The sequence below is a fragment of the Carassius auratus genome, chromosome 31 (assembly GCF_003368295.1).
Source record: "Carassius auratus strain Wakin chromosome 31, ASM336829v1, whole genome shotgun sequence".
Taxonomy (NCBI): Eukaryota; Metazoa; Chordata; class Actinopteri; order Cypriniformes; family Cyprinidae; genus Carassius; species Carassius auratus.
Window position 1 is genome coordinate 1,429,713 of NC_039273.1, and position 19,052 is coordinate 1,448,764.

The 19,052-nt window shown below is 34.7% G+C and overlaps 1 protein-coding gene across 1 annotated transcript in view; it reads right to left on the reverse strand.

The window, feature by feature from the left end:
• Positions 1-3,951: 3,951 nt before the first annotated feature.
• The window catches only part of LOC113051155 (solute carrier family 12 member 5-like), a 40,921-nt gene continuing 25,820 nt past the window's right edge, over positions 3,952-19,052 (reverse strand). The window contains 20 exon segments of the mRNA XM_026214748.1: positions 3,952-4,678; positions 5,316-5,449; positions 5,532-5,546; positions 5,663-5,853; positions 6,933-7,058; positions 7,370-7,477; positions 8,879-9,010; positions 9,102-9,271; positions 10,331-10,526; positions 10,652-10,820; positions 11,778-11,882; positions 12,800-12,919; positions 12,997-13,095; positions 14,136-14,254; positions 14,408-14,582; positions 15,056-15,113; positions 15,469-15,567; positions 15,948-16,115; positions 17,469-17,680; positions 17,761-18,008. Coding sequence (XP_026070533.1) covers positions 4,587-4,678; positions 5,316-5,449; positions 5,532-5,546; positions 5,663-5,853; positions 6,933-7,058; positions 7,370-7,477; positions 8,879-9,010; positions 9,102-9,271; positions 10,331-10,526; positions 10,652-10,820; positions 11,778-11,882; positions 12,800-12,919; positions 12,997-13,095; positions 14,136-14,254; positions 14,408-14,582; positions 15,056-15,113; positions 15,469-15,567; positions 15,948-16,115; positions 17,469-17,680; positions 17,761-18,008 — 2,736 coding nt within the window. The 3' untranslated portion in view covers positions 3,952-4,586.

The following is a 19,052-nucleotide window of genomic DNA, read 5'->3' on the forward strand; positions in this document are numbered from 1 at the left end:
AATATTCATTCACACTAAGATACTATTTGAAACCGTTGTGTACAACAAGAACACCAAACATCTGATAAAAATAACACATTTACAATTAAAAGTACTGAAATAAACTGGTGTGAACATAACAATCAGCTCGTTCAGGATAATGTGCATGCGTTGAACAGGACAACGGACCCAGGTCCTGGCTCTATTTCAACTGGTTCAGATGGATTTGATTCAGATTTCAACATTTGGACTTTCACAGAGCTTCACATGTTCATCGCTCACATGCATGAAGAGCTGCACAGTTTCCACCAAAGCTACTGGAATGTCAAGCAAAACAAATAACACGCCTTCTGGTGACTTTAGAGGTAAACGTCATGGGAGCAAACTCTCAAAAATAAAGGTTTTTAAACTTTATATTCTGGTGTTTTAAAGAACCTAGAAACCAAAACCGATCTGGGGTGCGTTTCCCAAAACCATAGTTGCTAAGTTAGCAACTTTGTTGGTTGCAATGCAATTTCCCATTGCAACTATGGTTTTGGGAAATGCAACCCTGATCTGAAGAATCAGCATAACTTTTTCAAACAGCAAGAACCTAAAATACAGCGAGCAACCTTTATTTCTAAGAGTGCAGGATTAATCCAATTAAGCAAGATTTCCAATTTTTTTTGTTTTTCAAGAACATCCAGTGGCGTGGGTCAAACTTCAGAACCGAGTTCAGACTGTTATTCAGAGCCCTTTTTTTCCCAAGATGTGTTGAATGCCTCAGTATTCCTTGGCGAAGGAATACACATGATTTCCTTTATGCTACACACAAGCCAGGTATTCATTGAGAGATGTTGAAGAAAGGAAAAAAGACTGGGAATGTGATGAGTCCACTGTCAGTTTGAATAGAGCCAAGCCCAGCAATGGAAGCGCTTGTTTATAGTCTTTTTATACTGTGATCACATCAAAACAGTGCTTGTAGGTTTGAAAATGACGTAGGGATTGAAAAGTTGGAGGAATGAAAATGTCAAGAGTGTTACCACATCAACTCAGTGATTCGTATTAGAAATATATCTTCTTTTTTAACATCTATGTATACTCTTTTCATCATTAATTACAAGAAATGCTAGAAATTCATGCCAAATAAACAGCAAACACACTTTTTTTAGTTTTACAGCATAATAAAATCAATCTTCAGGTAGTATGCTACCGCAGCGAACAAAACTGTCTGGTCTTCGATGACGTGGCCCTACGGCCGATGCAGTACACACTCTCGCCACAAGAGGCATCAGTGCCGAAATGGATCTGGCATGCTCATGATTCTGGCAACCCAATCGTCACTGTCGCCATTGACTTAAATAACGTAAACTTGTATAAAGTGCATTTCTATCTCAGCCACCATAGAACAGATGTGACGCACACTCTAGCATACAAAGCATGCCGATGAACTCTACAAGAAGCAGAATTGTGGGCAAACTAGCAACTTAAAATCTGCCATACATACTGTTTTCTGTGGAAATCAATATTGCACGTTACCATTGAAAACAAAAAAGTTGTTTATACCGTGTGTACTAAAAGCATCCTAAAAAACACAACAGGGAACGACAACCCTGTAGCTACAGTGTCTTCAGAGCGATATTATGTACAAAGACAAAAACAACGCACAGTATCCCGCCACTCTAAGTGTATACCTAAGAATGCTAAGTTAAACATTTTGCCGTTGAGTCGCGACAACAATCTGAAAAAGCTGCCTTGACATTATTCCAGAAACTGCTCTTTTCACATTTACGAAAATTACATTTTTACAACACACACCATGCAAACGAAGCGTATCGTAAGTTTTTTTGTTAAAAAAATATCGTTAAGTGAACCTATTGTCGAAACGTCATCAGAGGCTCAGTCTACGCAGGCAGTATTATGTTAAAAACTGCGTCTCGTTTTGACGCACGTTTTTGCGTTTTGTTCAGATTCAGTGAACATTGTCGTCACTTGAAATGGAAAATAAACAAAATAAAACATGTTAAAGTTGATCATATAAGGCTGAAGTCGTTTTCAATACAAACGTTAAAAGTGGTATGCAATCTCAGCATCAACACCTCCCCTCGGTAATATGCCTTTAAATATTTAATCTTTCGCTTTATGTACACGCACAATCCATATCTATTCATACACTAGCAGCAGCATTCATATCTTATGAGAGGTTTTGCCATGTTTAAACATAGAATAATCAGTACTATCTTCATAAACTACTGTATATACTTTCTTACCAGTGAGATTAAAGTTTTATATATATATATATATATATATATATATATATTCGTGTTATATATATATACTTATATTTGTATGTGTGTGTACGCAGTTATTGGTATTTCTGCTAAAGAAAAAGATTGTATAAAATAGCCTATATCTCTACAAAAATAAATAATGCAATGAATATATGATTTCCCAATTAATGCTCTAAAAAATACACTTTCTGATCTATTTTTCTATGGTCAAAACATAATTTTGCAAACAATTTCTGCTTAATTTTGCATCTCAAATATAATTTTGTGATTTGGTTAATGCATTACAGTCACGCTGCATAGAGTTCAGATTTCTGGGTGCTATTTAATTTATAATGCTTTATAACCTTTGCTGCGTTCACGTCACGTCAGAATTACTGTAATTACCAAACGACAAACGGAAGTCTATTCTGAGGTGTTTATGGACTCAGAAATGATTAGTTTCTGTGGTGACGCCCAAAATGGATCCATATGCAGCTTTATTGATAACGACAGCAATCTACTTCTTTAAAATCACACAAATTCACTTCTTGCAATTGCAGAGTAACAAAAAAAAATCACATCTCAAAAAAGCATGCAACTACTGAAGCCGCTGCCAATTCGGATGTTTTTATATAAAGTCTCTCAATTATATAATTCAGAGTTTCCAACTTTGACACGATGTCACAGTTAAAGACATCAAGTTTCAAAGTCAGAAACTTTGAGGTGAGTGCAGCATTTGTGTTTAAAGTGACATTGTTATCAATATTGGTTTCTATTGACAATTCACATATTCATTCACATGGCACGAGTGAAATCGAAGTTTGGCAATACAATCAGATACTATAATACTCTATATATAGCTCTGTGACATTTCCGGTGCAATATAATATAGATTTTGTCGATGATATAGCTAATCCATACAAATCTGTCTGTAAATGCAACAAACATAGAGGATTTCTTTATAGCAAAATGGGGAAAAAAATAAATAAATGGGTAACTTCCATTTGCTCAAGGATGCAATTTGCTCATTCAGTCACTCACACACACACACACACACACATTCATTTAATGAATCCACAGACTCATTAAATCATTTGTTACACAGTGGCTGTCAGTGCAGTTTGAGTGCTTTTTGGGGAGGGGAGGTTCAGTATAATACACTTCAAGCCGCTATAGTGAAGCCTGTAGCCACCCAAAACACCCTGACCCTGTAAGACAACAGCGTTTCTTCACCAGAATCTTCGGTTATTTCACAACATAAATACTACACCGATATTTAATAATGCCTTGTACACTATTTACACTACTTCAGACTGGCTGAGTACTTTTTTCATTTTTTTTTGTAGCTCGTTCTTTTGTTATTTACAGTGTCGGTTGCACCGATAGACTCTCACTCGCTGCTTTGCTGTCAAACAGCAAGTCGCACGCCCTGCCAGCCTTGTTTTTTGGCACATATTGTGACTGTATTTGGCAGGGGGGATAGCAAGGAACAAATAAAAACATGGAGGAGGTTGATGAGACAAAACAAAAACAAAAGACGAACCCGCTTAAAGTCAACGTGAAATGCCGTTCGCAAACCATTTTACTTCAGTGATGCAAGCATTCAGAAAGATAACCAAAAAATGGAAGATAGATTTGATTGGGGGTTAAAAAACAAGATGGATTGGATATGTTTCAGAGGTTTTCAGGAGCAATTTCTATATTTTGATTATAAAAACAATTCTTTCTTTGCAATAACATGCAATGATGTTTTTTCTTTTTTTTACGAAAAGTAAAAAGGTCTAAGTTTCATTTCATGCTGACTTTAAACTTCACATTTCACAGTTCACATTATAGCATTAACTCATTATTATTTCACATTTGACCAATCTGCAGACCAAAGGGATCGAGCTCAAACCATTAAAATCTTTTCCCAAGGTTGTCAGTCTTTTCCAGAGCAGAAGTATTTCACTGACGTAGTTTTGAACGTCGAATCCTTGTCGTTGCACATTCTTTTCTGGATCCTCTTCCTCGAAACAAATAAATAAAATCAAATAAATCCCAACCCACCCACTTCTCCTGATTGGGTGAAAGTAGTGATTGACAGATAATGTAGGAAAGCTACGGCAGACGGGGCATTGAACAAATACCCACTGACATCAACAGTGCACTTCATAGAACAGTGAAGTGTGGATCACGTCCATCATGAACGAGAGTAACGCCAAGAACGATGTTTGGCCAGTGAGAGCTTGGCAGACCAGTAGAATGGGATTTTCTGTTAAACGAATGACGCTGGTTGATGGAAGGGAATTCTGGGATATTGCTTGGGCCACACTGGGGAAGGAGGGCAAATGGGATGGGACGAAGTCGACTAGTTTCTTAAGAGTAGATGGTGATGACCTCGCGACCTCCACCACGCACGAGGAGGACCCGGTTGAGACCTTCGGTTAAAACCTCCATGAATTCCATGTCTGATTGATAGTGTCAAGGAAATGAGATCATTTGGAGTATGTACTATATATGATGAACAGTATGCAAATGTGTAAAAACAATTTGGTGTCAGTTAGTGTGTCATGCTTACCAAGGCTATTGTGAAATATTATTACAATTTCAAAAAGTTGGTTTCTATTTGTATATGTTGTGAGTCAAAGCTAAATTTCAGCGTCTTCAGCGTCACATGATCCTTCAGAAATCATTCTAATATGCTGATTTGCTGCATTATTAGTGTTGAAAACATGGTGCTGCTTAATATTTTTGTGGAAACTGTGATACTTTTTTATTTTCAGGATTCTTTGATGAACAGAAAAGTACTGCATTTATTCCGAATAGAAACATTTGTAACATTAGGAATATATTTAAAATCACATTTGATAAATTGAATGTATAATTTCTGGTTAAAAGCATTAATTTCTTTCATTAAAAATAAAGTCGTTTCCCATAATGCAATGCACTCGATGTTGCCATCTAAAAACAAATGTTATTTTAAAATCTGTCTTGACCCATTATTTTTTTGGACTACCAAACTGGAATAAAAATGAATAATAACCATAATTTTCTAAAGGAAGACAACAAAAAAACAAAAAAACAAACAAACAATGATCAGGATACAGTTCTCGTCGCCGCTCCTGTTTTTGGGCGGTCCGGGCATGTTGAGTAGGACTAGTCTGGCCTCCTGGGATTTCTTTACGATAACTTCATTGAGTCTGAGTGCAGTGTGCATGCGCCTCAAATTGGACTGGTTTCTAAACACAAAACCATCAAGCGTAAGCTCATAAACATTCATCAACATCAGTGTGAACGTGCATCGCTGACAGAGATACTCACAGATTTTCCCACTCTCTGTGGCATGACAAAAAAGGAATGAAAGACGAGTGTAAAAGCATGCAATGCAAAACTGAACCTGAATTCAAACATGTTTTTAAATCAAGTGATTGTTTGGTGCATGCTGCACTCACGGTTTCATGTTGAAGAGGTCTTTGATGGCCTCTGGTGTCGTGGCTCCTATAGGTTTGGCTTGCTCTCCATCACACTTGGCTTCGGTCCATGTCATCTGAACAGCCGTGCCGGGGGTCTCTGCATCTGCGCTGGGGGACTGCGGTGTGGCCGGGGTCGGTGGGTTGGTACTCTGGTCATGAATGAGCTGTTCCTGTTGGGATGTGGACACAGGGACAGACTGAGAGGGCAGGACCGGCACAAACGCACATATGGAGAATGTCAGGGCGAAAGAGAAGGAAAAGAAAACATTAATGTTCAGATTAAAAGAGTTCAAAAATTAAAATAATTTTAAATAGATAAATCATAAATTATGATGTAAAAATAATAAACGATCAAATTAAATAATCACAATAATGATAACAAATGAGATTAGGATTACAATCACTATAAAAATGACGACGCTTTATAATTAATATTATATAATAAATCATTATTAAATTAAAAATTACTAATAAAAATAAAATGTATTGATGATTACTTTCATTTTAATTATATTTCATTTTTTTGAGATTACAATCACAAACTGACAATGCTTTATATTGGATAATGGTTACACTTTAGAACACATTCACAGTTAATTTTCCCTCCATGAACTGCTAATTTGCTGTTTATTAATAGTTTGTAAGATAGTTGTTAAGTAGAAATAAAATATGACATTCATATTTGCTTTATAAGTACTAATAAACAGCTACGAATATGCATGCTAATAAGCAGCTAGTTAATAATAAGAATTGGTCCTTACCAAAATAATTAATAAATATAACATGACAAGTAATTTATTTATTGACAGATTATTTTCATTTTAATTATATTTCATTGTTTTGACTTCTGGAATTAAAGAATTAAAAGACAAGTTATGAAACTAAATAAAACTGCCATATTAAAATTAAATGTATGCTCAATAAAATAAGAAATAAATGTAGAATAATATATATAAATAAAAATAATAAATAATGATACAATTAAATAATTAAAATAAAATAAAATAAAATTTATTATAACTAAAAATATTTAAAATAAAGGACTTTTGAGAGAGAGAGAGAGAGAGAGAGAGAAAGAGAGAGAGAGAGAGAGAGAGCGCTGGATTCTGCCGTGTCCATTACTCTGAAAGGCATCACATAAACACTGATATCAGACCAAACGCTGAAGCTGAGATCACAGCATCAACACGAGCGATGTGGCTGTTATTGCCATGTAAGATGAATGCTGGCTCGGTCCGTCCTGCTGTACCTCCTCTTCTGGTTTCTCCTCTTTTTTGCAGGCCACCGGTTCCTCAGTCACAGTCAGATGGGTCGTGACAGCGGCCGGGTTCTTACGGCGAATCGACCCGCGAGAACTGTCAGTGATGCTCTGTATCTGAAGGGAGAGGAACGATGGTAATAATAATGAGAGGCCCCGCCCACATGCAGTGATGTCATGCATAATAAGAGCCAACATCCAGCCTTGTTGTTATTTTGCATTATATACTGTGATGTAATATTATTACATTAAAGAGATATTTTCCATAAAGTACAATACTGAAGTTAAAGTATTTTTACTCATTAGTATGAAAAGTATCCAAGCCAAACATAAACATTGCCGGGTTTAAACGAATCGAATGATTTTGACATTAACTTTGCTGCACGGCTTGGTAAAGTAGCATGTGTAGTCTTAAGCAGATGTTGTACCTCACGTTCACGCTCAGTTTTGGTGAGGTTGATCTGCTTCAGGATCTGAGATCTCTGCTCCATCATCAGGGTCTTCTCATATGTGTACGCGGAGATATCGCTCTCATGCTGAAGATACAGTTTAAAATTAAGTTAAAAATTATATTGCATTATATATATAAAAAATATGACATTTTTACAATTTGGAACAGCCTTTACTGAATATTTTAACAATTTAAAAGAATTATACATATATAAATGTGTGTGTGTGTGTGTGTGTGTGTGGACTGTATTCTTAGTTATTTAATTCTAAAACTAAGTTATTAATAAGTCTTAATGTAATTCTAAATTATTAATTTAAACTCAAATTTATTTTCACACACACATCCAAATAAAAATAATTTTTGAGTAAATTTTTGGCCAATATTTAGACTCCATTGTTGTCAAACATTTTCAATCAGTAAACGGCAATAAATTGGATTTGATCATTTGAAAAATTATAGCAAATATTATAAAATGTTACACTAGATGTTTAACACAGCATCAGTTTTTGCCCAACTTTTAAAATATTTATTTCAATATTAAATATTAGGGCCGGGACTCGATTAAAAAAAATAATCTAATTAATTAGAGGCTTTGTTATTAATTAATCGAAATTAATCGCATTTTAATCGCATATAAATATTTGACCTGAGAACAGTGAGAAGTAATTTTTTTTCACATGGATTTTATAGTATACCATTGAATAATGACTGAATACATAAGCTTAAGCAACAAAATATTGTTTATTTTTGTTCAACCAAGTCTAGCAGACCAGTGCAATTTTTGCCATGAAGTGTAGTAATAGCATATTTAGAAACAATTTAGAAATAGTACATTTCAGAAATTCAGGAAGCTTATAGGTGCTGGAACCTTCTGTAAAGTGTTTTTTAAGTAAAACACAATACTGTCAATTACATTCAGAACATTGGAAACACTGACTATTAGAAAACATCTCTCTGTTGCTTCAGAGGCCATAACATACTAAGTCCAACTCTTAATAACCTTGGCCAAAACAATAAAGAGTTCAACATAAACTGTTGCACCAACAAAATAATACATAGTTCAACATAAAGTGTAAACTCCACGCTAGCTGCTATATGTTTTGCGTTGAGGTGATACTTGAGGCTCGATGTGCTGCTGCGGTGATATGCGAACGCTAGTTGGTGCTTCAGTATAATCGGTCCCGCCGAAACTCATCCAGTGAGAAACGTTCCGCGGTGCAAAAATAAGTTATTAAAAATGCAGGATTTTTTTTCTGTAATTAATTAATCTTAGTTAACGCGTTATTTTTTGTGTAATTAATTAATCTCAATTAACGCGTTAAAGTCCCGGCCCTATTAAATATATATAACCCTGGTTCATTTCAGACCTCGATCACCTCACTTTCATTTCTCAAGAAGATTACGATTTTCAACTTCAACTCAAATGTCATCCGGTCCCTCTCTCTAACCTGCGTTTGAGCACGAGTAGTACAAGTGAGTGCATTACCATCTCCACCACCTCCACTGCGGCGTCTATGCGCAGGTGATACAGGAAGGTGGTCAGGTCCTTCTTCATCTGGATGCTGTTATCGTCCATCTGGGCCACAGTGAAGATGCGCATCTTGCACTTCCTCCAAACCTGCAGAACATCATCCACAGATATCCACATGTGAGCTGCAGTGACCTAGCTACACGTCATTCTGAGAGAAATGAAGCGTTAAGGCGTGCACCTTGTGCTGGCGGAGGAGGAAGGGCAGCAGCATCAGCATGCCTCCATCATGAACGATCCACCAGACGTCAATGTGACCCTCTGTGAAACGCTCTCCGTTTGACGGGAAGGCAGAGATGTTTTTGGGCACCATCAGGGCTTTACTGGCAGCAGTGGTTTCTCTTACCAGCTCTGTAATGAAGACACGTTTATATTTCTTACTTACACTTATGAATATATTATTTTTACTGATTTGAGACTTTTCTTTGTTGGTGTTTTATAATGTGAAGTTGTTTTTGCACTGATTTCAGACTTATCATTCATTTCTTATGCATAATCTAGTTTTTCAGCTTGTATCCATTAAGTTCCAAATACAAAGAAATTTAAATTCTTAGTCGAATTAAATATAAATACGAAGTATTACATACAATTAATAATATTTAATAAAAAACTATATATTTTACTTCTTGTTGTTTAATATTTGAAATTAAATTAAATTAAATTATTAAATTAAATTAAAAATATTTAACAATACGAAGTAAAATATACTTTTTTTTTATTCAATATTATTAATTGTATTTAACTCTTTGGATTTATATTTAATTCTACAAGGATCTATGAAGACTATTTTTCCATCGCTGATCCAAAAGTAAACAGGAAATTTGCTGGTCAAAACTTTAAATAGATTAATTGTGTACGATAAGACCAAGAGAAAATAAATAGATATATAATTAGGAATATATGTATATTGACTTACAATTATAGGAAAAACTGAATATTATAATTCAAATAATAGTTTAAATAAAAATTATAATTAATTTATATAAATGTGAATCTATTTTGTATGTGTTAATATAAATAAATGTACACTAATAAATATGCATATTGACATATGTAACAATAACTGAATAAAATAAATCTGAGCAGAATTGCAGGATATAAACTCAGAATTGTGAGGAACAAACTGAGAACATTTTGAGATGGTAACACAATTCTATTTGTGAATTTTTTTATACCTCACTTTTTTCCCTATTATTTTTCCTTATTTATATCTCACAATTAGATTTTATTTATATTCCACTATTCTCAAAGCTGCAAAAAAGTGTGATTAGTGAAATATGAACTAAATAAATAACTAGAATTATCCAACTAATCAAGTCTTTCAGGCTTATTTGAAAACTTTTTGAGGAAAGTAAAGCTTCAATGGTTGTTAATCTTCATCAATCATCAACCTTTAGAAATGTCTCTCACCGATGAAGTTCCTCCAGCTCTGATGATCCTCGGCCTGTTTCCAGTTGCGTGGCCAGGAGGCCAGAACAGTATTGTGCTGAAGACCTCCCAAACCTCCGGCCTGGACCAAATGTGACGTGGCATCCCTCATGTTAGAAGAGATGACCACCTGACAGAAACCCTTCACCTTCTCCGCCTCCATGAGCTTCCTCAGAGACTTTGAGACACAAAACAAATAGGGAAATGACATTATATCCCAAATAAATGTCATAATTAAGTTCCAACGTATGCTGTCTAAGTAGTTCTCTAGCCTTGTTGTGTCTTTGTTTGTGTCTTTGTCACCTGTTCGGCCTGCTGTCCTTGAGGATGGTTTTCCAGGTAGGTTCCCTCCAGCGCTGTGCCCACGATGGTCAGACCCTTCCCAGCCTTCAGCTGATTGGTCAGAGACAGCAAACGCGGCTGCTCCACGTTCAGCTCAGAGTCCATGCTGACCAGGACTAAAATCTGAGGCCTGACGAGAACCAAAGCAGGAGGAAATAGTGGCCAAAATGTGAAGAAGATAATGCTATAAATACCTGACATTTAAAATTCAGCATAAATATGCAGAAATATAAATCTAGTAAATATATATATATATATATATATAAATAATTAAAATATATTAATATTTTAGAAACCTATATAGAAATATCTTCACTTGTGTTCTGAAGATGAACGAAGGTCTTACGGGTTTGGAACGACAGGAGGGCGAGTAATTAATGACAGAATTCAAATCTTTAGGTGAACTAACACCTTAATTAAAAGTTATTTGAACTTTTTTGATCTTAAGATCAGTGTTTAACATTTTAGTAATTTGTGTTATGTTTTTTTTTTATTTATATTAAGCTTTAATTAAATTTTTATTCCATTCTTTGTTTTACTCATTTTTATTTATTTATTTATTTTTTTCTATTTTCTATTTTCATTCCAGTTAGCTGACAAGAAAACATTAAAAAGTTTAGTTTTTGATATATTATTTAAATTTAATTTAATGTGAGATTTAAATTTTATTTCAGCCTTTTTCTGTTGATGAAAATATGTGAACACACACACACACACACAAACTATTATATATATATATATATATATATATATATATATATATATATATATATATATATATATATATATATATATAAATGATGTATACATTATATATATATAAATGATGCAATTTAGCCTATTGCACTTGATGAAAATTAATATATATATATATATATATATATATATATATGTATGTATGTATATGAATATATAATAAATACACACACACACAAACACACACACACACACACACACACACACAAGATGTATATATTCTTACACACACAAACTAGTAATATACATATTTAATGATACAATTATGTACTGTATTTTTAATACAATTATTTAAAATTATATATATATATATTTATGTATTTGCACTCACCTCCAGTTCTTGGTGTGCGGTGGTCCCTCTTCCAGCCTCATGAGGGCGAAGCGGGCCGCGCTGAGAGACACACCTCGTATACCATCACCCCATTCCTTTTCCGCCCTGTCAGCACACACACACACACACACACACACACACACACGTCTTTTTCAAAAACTCTGTGCATGTCTATGTTTATTATCAGAGTCAATTCCAAGTCAGCATGCTCCTGTTTTTCAAATAAAACCAAATAATTCACTCGTAAGATGAAATCAAATGCACAAATATATTTGATGAAGTCCTCGTACATGAAGTATAGATTTTGCTCTACTGAGGAAATTAGCAAATATCCTGCAATTTTTTCTGACTTTAAAGTATACTGCCGTATCAAACTTACTGATGAAGAAACCTGGTCTAACATCATTAATCATAAATAACAGCTAGTCTGATCTGAAGAGTACATTGTTTTGTTTTTCGTTGCTGCTCATGCTTTTGTCTGTAGAATATTGTATTTATATTGTGTTGCATGCTATATTTCGGATTGCATGCATTTCCTTGATGCCATCTGTCAACCTGAACAAAGCACCTTGTGCTGGGTACTGTATCCCACAATGCAATGCACACGATTTGACTTTGCATTTTGACAAAAAAACAAACATTTTTTGAATAATATTTGTTTAAAATGATGACTATGACACATGCATACTGTTATTTAAATAGCTTCTGTTTTTAAGTACACAGTATAGCCTGTTTAGACCAGAGTAAGTATTCAAATCAGCACAGAATACATAATCCTGCCACCACTTTTCTCGTCCTCTTTAATTTCCGGCGACAGACGGGGGGGGGGCCACGTTCGGCATGACTCTGGAAGTGTTTCCAATGGAAAGGCACTAAACTAATCAAACCCTGGAGCAGACTTCAGCTGTTCTTGGCCGGCTGGATTACGAGGGATCCTGAGAGGTCACATGCCCAAAACTCAATTCTAATCCATCGTCTTGGTTTTCCAGCTCCCCCTCGACTCCGGGTCACAATCCACTTACCCTCGAAACTCTATATACTTGTAGATACAGCCGGCGATTCCCATGGCAACAATGGCATAGTACCAAGAACAGATGAACATGAGCGAGAGACAGAGGCTCATGCCGAGGAAGGATAGAGTCCTGTTGGAAAACATGAAGGCAAACATTAGTGTACAAATATGAGTGAAGCCACAGCAAACGGCAAGACTGGAGCTCACCAGTGGTAGAACTTGAATCGCGGTCTCCAGTTGGGCGTTCTGAGCAGAGTCTGGACAGCACAGGCCAGATTTACAAACATGTAACACATGAGGAAAAACCTGCAGCCGCACGAGAGAAACAAACACAGACATGTCAATACACAGAAACTGATACCCGGGACTATGTCTCAGATGTTTGGACCCCTAAACCACACTTAAAAATGTCTGAATGTGATTGTCTCAAAAAAGAGATTGTTACAAATATTGAACTAAATAACATTTATATATATATAAAAACATACTTTTCAAGCCAAAAAAAAAAAAAAAGGGCTCCATACTAAAATATTTTTAAAATCATTGATTCAGTATTACTGTTAACAAAACCTAAGGCTTAAACTGATAAAAATCAGTTGGGTTAATAAGTAACCAAATAAATATATTTTTATTTTTTTATATAATATTATAGTATTTAATATTATTTTGAACTAGCTTTTGTTTTCATATTTTCCATTTCGTTTTGATATTAATTCTGTTATATATTAGTTATGTTTGTTATATATATATATACACAAACACAGCATAATTTTATTAAAAGTTAATAGTATTAATAGTTTTCATTTTAATTTTATTTTCACATTTCTGTTATTTAATTTAGTTTTTATTTCAGTCTTAGCTTTAGTAATATACAGTAATATAAAATATAAATATATGAAAATTAATAAAATATAAATATATTAAAATTTTAGCGTCCTTGTCTTTCTTTAACTTTATTTTTGCAAAACCACTCAATTGACGTCTTTCCATTTTGATTCATTTTCTGTAGCCGTTAAAAAAATGACACATTTGCGTATTTGTTGTGGACCAACTCAACTCTGACAGATTAGGAATGGAAGGGGGGGACTGATAATGGTCATTATTTATTTATAATTTATTATTATTATTGTTGTTAAGTTAGTGTTCATAAACAAGTTATGTATGGTCTTTCAAGAATTTCAAGTTTATAATAAAACAATTTATGAAAAATATTTTTTAAAGCTTGTGTCATGTGGTGCCCCCCTAGTTGTTGTGAATGGTTGGTGCCCCCGGGCACTGGCCCAAGTGGCCTTATGGATAATCCAGCTCTGTTTCTAATGCTCCTGGATATATGGATGGCCTCTTACATGGAGAGAATCGGAGCGACGTTATCCAGAGAAGCGATGAGAATTCCACTCTCACAGATGCATGCGGTCAGGAGCAACGCCCAGGTGGGCTCCCCGTTTGCTTTTCCATGACCAAACACCTGCAACACACACACACACACACACACACACACACACACAGGTAAAAACAAGGTCAGTGCTGGCAGCTCTTGGCCAGAGTCAGCTGCAATGTGAATCTGACTTTATGCTGAAAGTCAAAGGCTAAAGACTAAACATTATGTGTGCACGCTCACCCTGAGGAACGGCACGATACCGTCTCGTGCAATGGCCTGTAGGAGACGCGGAGCACCTGTCAAACTCTGAAGCCCTGCACCACAGGTGGAGAAGAAGGAACCGATGACGATGACCCAAGGTGAAGGCCACGCCAGTGTCCCGATCACCAGATTCCCCCTGACCGCCTCCCCAAACCTGAAACACACAAACATACACAAAGAATTATGCTACCTCTCACTAGTTTGGGGTTTTACTCAGCAGCATTTATAATATTACAAACTATTTCTATTTCAAATAAATTTCTATTTTTTTCCATTTTCTGTTCATCAAAGAATCCTGAAGAATAAAAATGTTTCTTGAGCAGCAAATCATCATATTAGAATGATCATGTGACACTGAAGACTGGAGGAATGATGCGGAAAATACAACTTTGATCAAAGAAATAAATTACATTTTAAGAGATATTCAAATAAAAACCAGTAACTTTAAACTGTAATAATATTTCACAATATTACTGTTTTTACTGTATATTTGATCAAATAAACAGCTTTGGTGAGAATAAGAGACTTCTTTTAAAAAACATTAATCTAACCAACCTTAAATATTTAAATGCTAATGTATTATATATATTTATAAGTTATAAGACACATTTTAAACACATAACATACTTATCCCTCAGCACCATTCCCTCGATGCAGGAACCAAACAGAAGCACACTGGACATATCTGAATATTTCAGTTAAAGAGCGTTGTTTTTTTGATAAACAAGTACTCTGTAATCAACAGGTTGAGTGTTTTTAAGTCTTTTAGCTTCTCCGTGGAGTGTTTCCTAGGCTTACGTAATGCATATTATTATACTTTTGAATAATTTGGTTTATTTGTTCAGTTCGTTCAAAAGAACTGGTTCAAAAACTTACCAGCTTCTACACTGGATCTGTTTGTAAATGACTCTTTGTAAACTGATTCGACTGAATCACTAAAATGAGTCATTTGATATTTGATCACTAATATCATAAACTGTATCGCAGGAGGGTGTTGTATCAGACTGTGTGTGTGTGTGTGTTTCTATCTGAGAGGATACAGATGATGGAGGTGGTGGTGATGGCCAGGATGGTGCCGATGGGAATGGACTTTTGGGCATCCTGCAAATCACCGGATCGGTTTGATCCAGCCATGATACCTGTTCAAAACAAGACAGACCACAGAATGGCTACAGTGTTTGCTCAATACATCATTCCCGTACTTCCATTTGCGTTATTTCATAGTTTTGATGACTTGTATCCTAAAATCAGGAGTCTTTTATACACTCTTAAAAAGCAAGGTTCATTATCGGCAGTTATAGTTCTATTAGAACATTCACCATTGCACAAAAGGTCTGCTACAGTTCTTTTAATAATACTTAAAAACAATTCTTGAAGAAAATGTTACTTCTTTGACAACGCTTTTGGAATTTTGATTCTTTTAAGAACGTAGATTATTCTTATGCATTCCGATCCACGAGGTTAATGTTTATCATCAGAAATGATGGCTGAGATCAGGGCTGTCCAGAGAAATCTTTACCTGTCACGGAGGGGAAGTAGATGCCCACCAGCATGGTGAAGAAGCTGGTGATGTCTGCAAGCACGTAGCGGTTGGTGTTTGTCGGCTGAGAATCTGGTTCATCAATGGAAGGTAATCCCAACTTCTCAATGAACGCTCCCTTATCCATATAATTCCCAAAGAGATTCTCTGGAAGAGAGAGAGTGAGAGAGACAGGGAAACTAAGAGAGCGAATATGAGAAATGTGCACATTTATTTATCATTAGTGTTAAAGGCTTGATTAACACTAATAATGAGCAATATTAATAGCAACGGTTAGCTGAAACAGAGGAAAAGTTTGTATTTGAAAAAAGAAAATTCTTCATACAAAAGTATAAAAAACAAAACAAAAGTGAATGTCTTCTGTTTGGGTTCGGTAAGATTTTTAATGTTTTTGAAAAATGTCTCTAATGCTCATCAACCAATATCGCAAAACAAAATGATCTGTTTTAAATATATATATGTTATGCCATGATGCTCAATCAGATGAAAATTTGAACTGAAAATATATCTACTTTTCACATTCATATATCAAATTATTTTTCAAACTGTATTTTAGGGGCAAGAAAATACACTGCCAATCTCACAGCAGCCTACATTTGATTTCTCTTCATGGTTTACTTTCTTTCTAAAGTGTTATATGTTCACTAGTGTTATAGGGGTTATAAAAAAAAACTAAACTATTTTCTTTAAATGTGACTTGAATGTGTTTTATTGGACTGAAATATTATGGAGGGTAAAATATATATTTTAAATTCTTAAAAAAGAAAAAAATATATATACAGTATATATATAAAAAAAGAAAAGAAAACTTTGTTAGACAATAAATGTACATAAATATATTTTCTAAAAATATTTTAATATTTAAATATATGTTTGGCCATTTTTTTGTACATTCCAAAATATATTTAAAAACTATTTTTAAAAATCTATTTTCTAAATTATTTGCCGTATGACTGCATTTATAAAAAACTGTAATATTATGAAATATTCTTATACTTTGAAATAACTAAATATAATGGAGGGTAAAATATATATTTTAAATTCTTAAAAAAGAAAAAGAAAAAGAAAACTTTGTTAGAAAATAAATTAACATAAATATATTTTCGAAAAATATTTTAATATTTAAATATATGTTTGGCCATTTTTTTGTACATTCTGAAAAATATTTAAAAACTATTTTTAAAAATCAATTTTCAAAATTATTTGCTGTATGGCTGCATTTATAAAAAAAATGGTAATATTGTGCAATATTCTTATACTTTGAAGTAACTACTTGAAAGTATTTTAAAATTTCATTCATTTCTGTGATCAAAGCTGAATTTCCTTCAGAAATCATTCTAATATGCTGATTTGCATCTCAAGAAACATTTTTGATCGTGAAAGTTGAAAACAGTTGAGTTTTGATTAATAGAATGAAAAAAAAAATAAAAAAAATAATGCATTCTTGCTGAATAAAAGTGTTCATATATTTCTCATATATCACTTTGTGGCTGTATTTACCTCGCAGAATACCACTCATAACTCCGGGGATTCCCTGTATTTCCGTGATGTTGTTGTTGGCGAAATAGCTGTCGCAGGTGGCGTTCAGGAACTCAGAGTCGCAGAAGATCTGCCAGAGCTTGGTTGTGACCGTGGCGTTTTCTCTCTCAATGACCTTCGCGCACACATCGAAGCCTTTCCAAACTAGAGTCCGGTTTCCCAGCACACACACTCTGTGGAAATCATTTCAAACAAACTCATTCTTGGCAGCTTCAGTGATGGTATGTGATTGTAATGTTGCTGAGGCACATACGGGAAGATCGGAGGATCGAAGGCAGTTTTGATCACTCCGGCGTAGACGGCGAGGATCGAGCAGATGACACAGGCGAGGAAGAGCAGTGCAAGCTTGTTCACGTACTTCACTCCTACAAACACCACAATAGCCATGAAGCTGAGCACCAGTGTGCCGTAAACACGCATGTTGTTCAGCATGGCGGCCTCGGCCTCGGCTCCCTCCAGACCCTCCATCTTAAAAACAGCCGCTTGTGGTACGATGTACACCTGAGAAAGGTGCAAAGAGGAAAAAATTATTGAAAGGATAAAAGGAAACCAATCTTTCTAACAAACTTATCGTTGAAGACTTAAAGGGTTAGACTAATGTTTATAACTGCACAGTCAAATATGTGACCCTTGAGCACAAAACCAGTTTTAAGTCTCTGGGGTTTATTAGTAGCAACAGCCAAAAATGCATACTGGTCAAAATTATAGATTTTTCTTTTATGCCAAAAATCATTAGGATTTTAAGTAAAGATCATGTTCCGTGAAGATATTTTGTACAATTCCTACTGTAAACATATCAAAACTTAATTTTTGATTAGTACTATGCATTGCTAAGAGTTTTAAAGGTGATTTTCTCATTATTTCGATTTTTTTGCACCCTCAGATTCCAGATTTTCAAATAGTTGCATCTCGGACAAATATCGTACTATCATAACAAACCATACATCAATGGAAAGATCGTTCCACTTTCAGATTATGCATAAATCTCAATTTCGAAAAATTTACCCTTATGACTGGTTTTGTGGTCCAGGGTTACATATAATACAGAAACAAGATTGGACAGGGTTAAAGGTAAAAGAATATCAGAAACAAATTACATCAAAAATACAAGAAGAATAAAATAATAAGCCTAAAACTACAAAAAAGAGCCAAAGAAGAGCTAACAGACAAAGAGGGACAAAATAACGAGAGATGAGTGAGATTCACAATGACACAGGCGGTAAAACAGACTAGTGTGAGTTCAGGTCCAAGCGCTAATTGAACCAGTCAAGCGTGGAATTAATACTGCAAATGGCCCACCATTAGTCCTTATTAGAGGCCTGACCTAAATTATATTAAATGCCATAAACTTTTGGGTGCATATGGTCCGCTTCACTGCTCTAAGCACAATATATTGCATCATTCATTATTCTGTTTAATGATTTTCCCTTTATAAGAAGATTAAAAGTGAGAAGTTATTAGGAATCTTATGCAATATGTTAAGATCATAGGGTCAAAGTTCACCCCACAAAATAAAGACACATGTAATATAATATAATATAATAT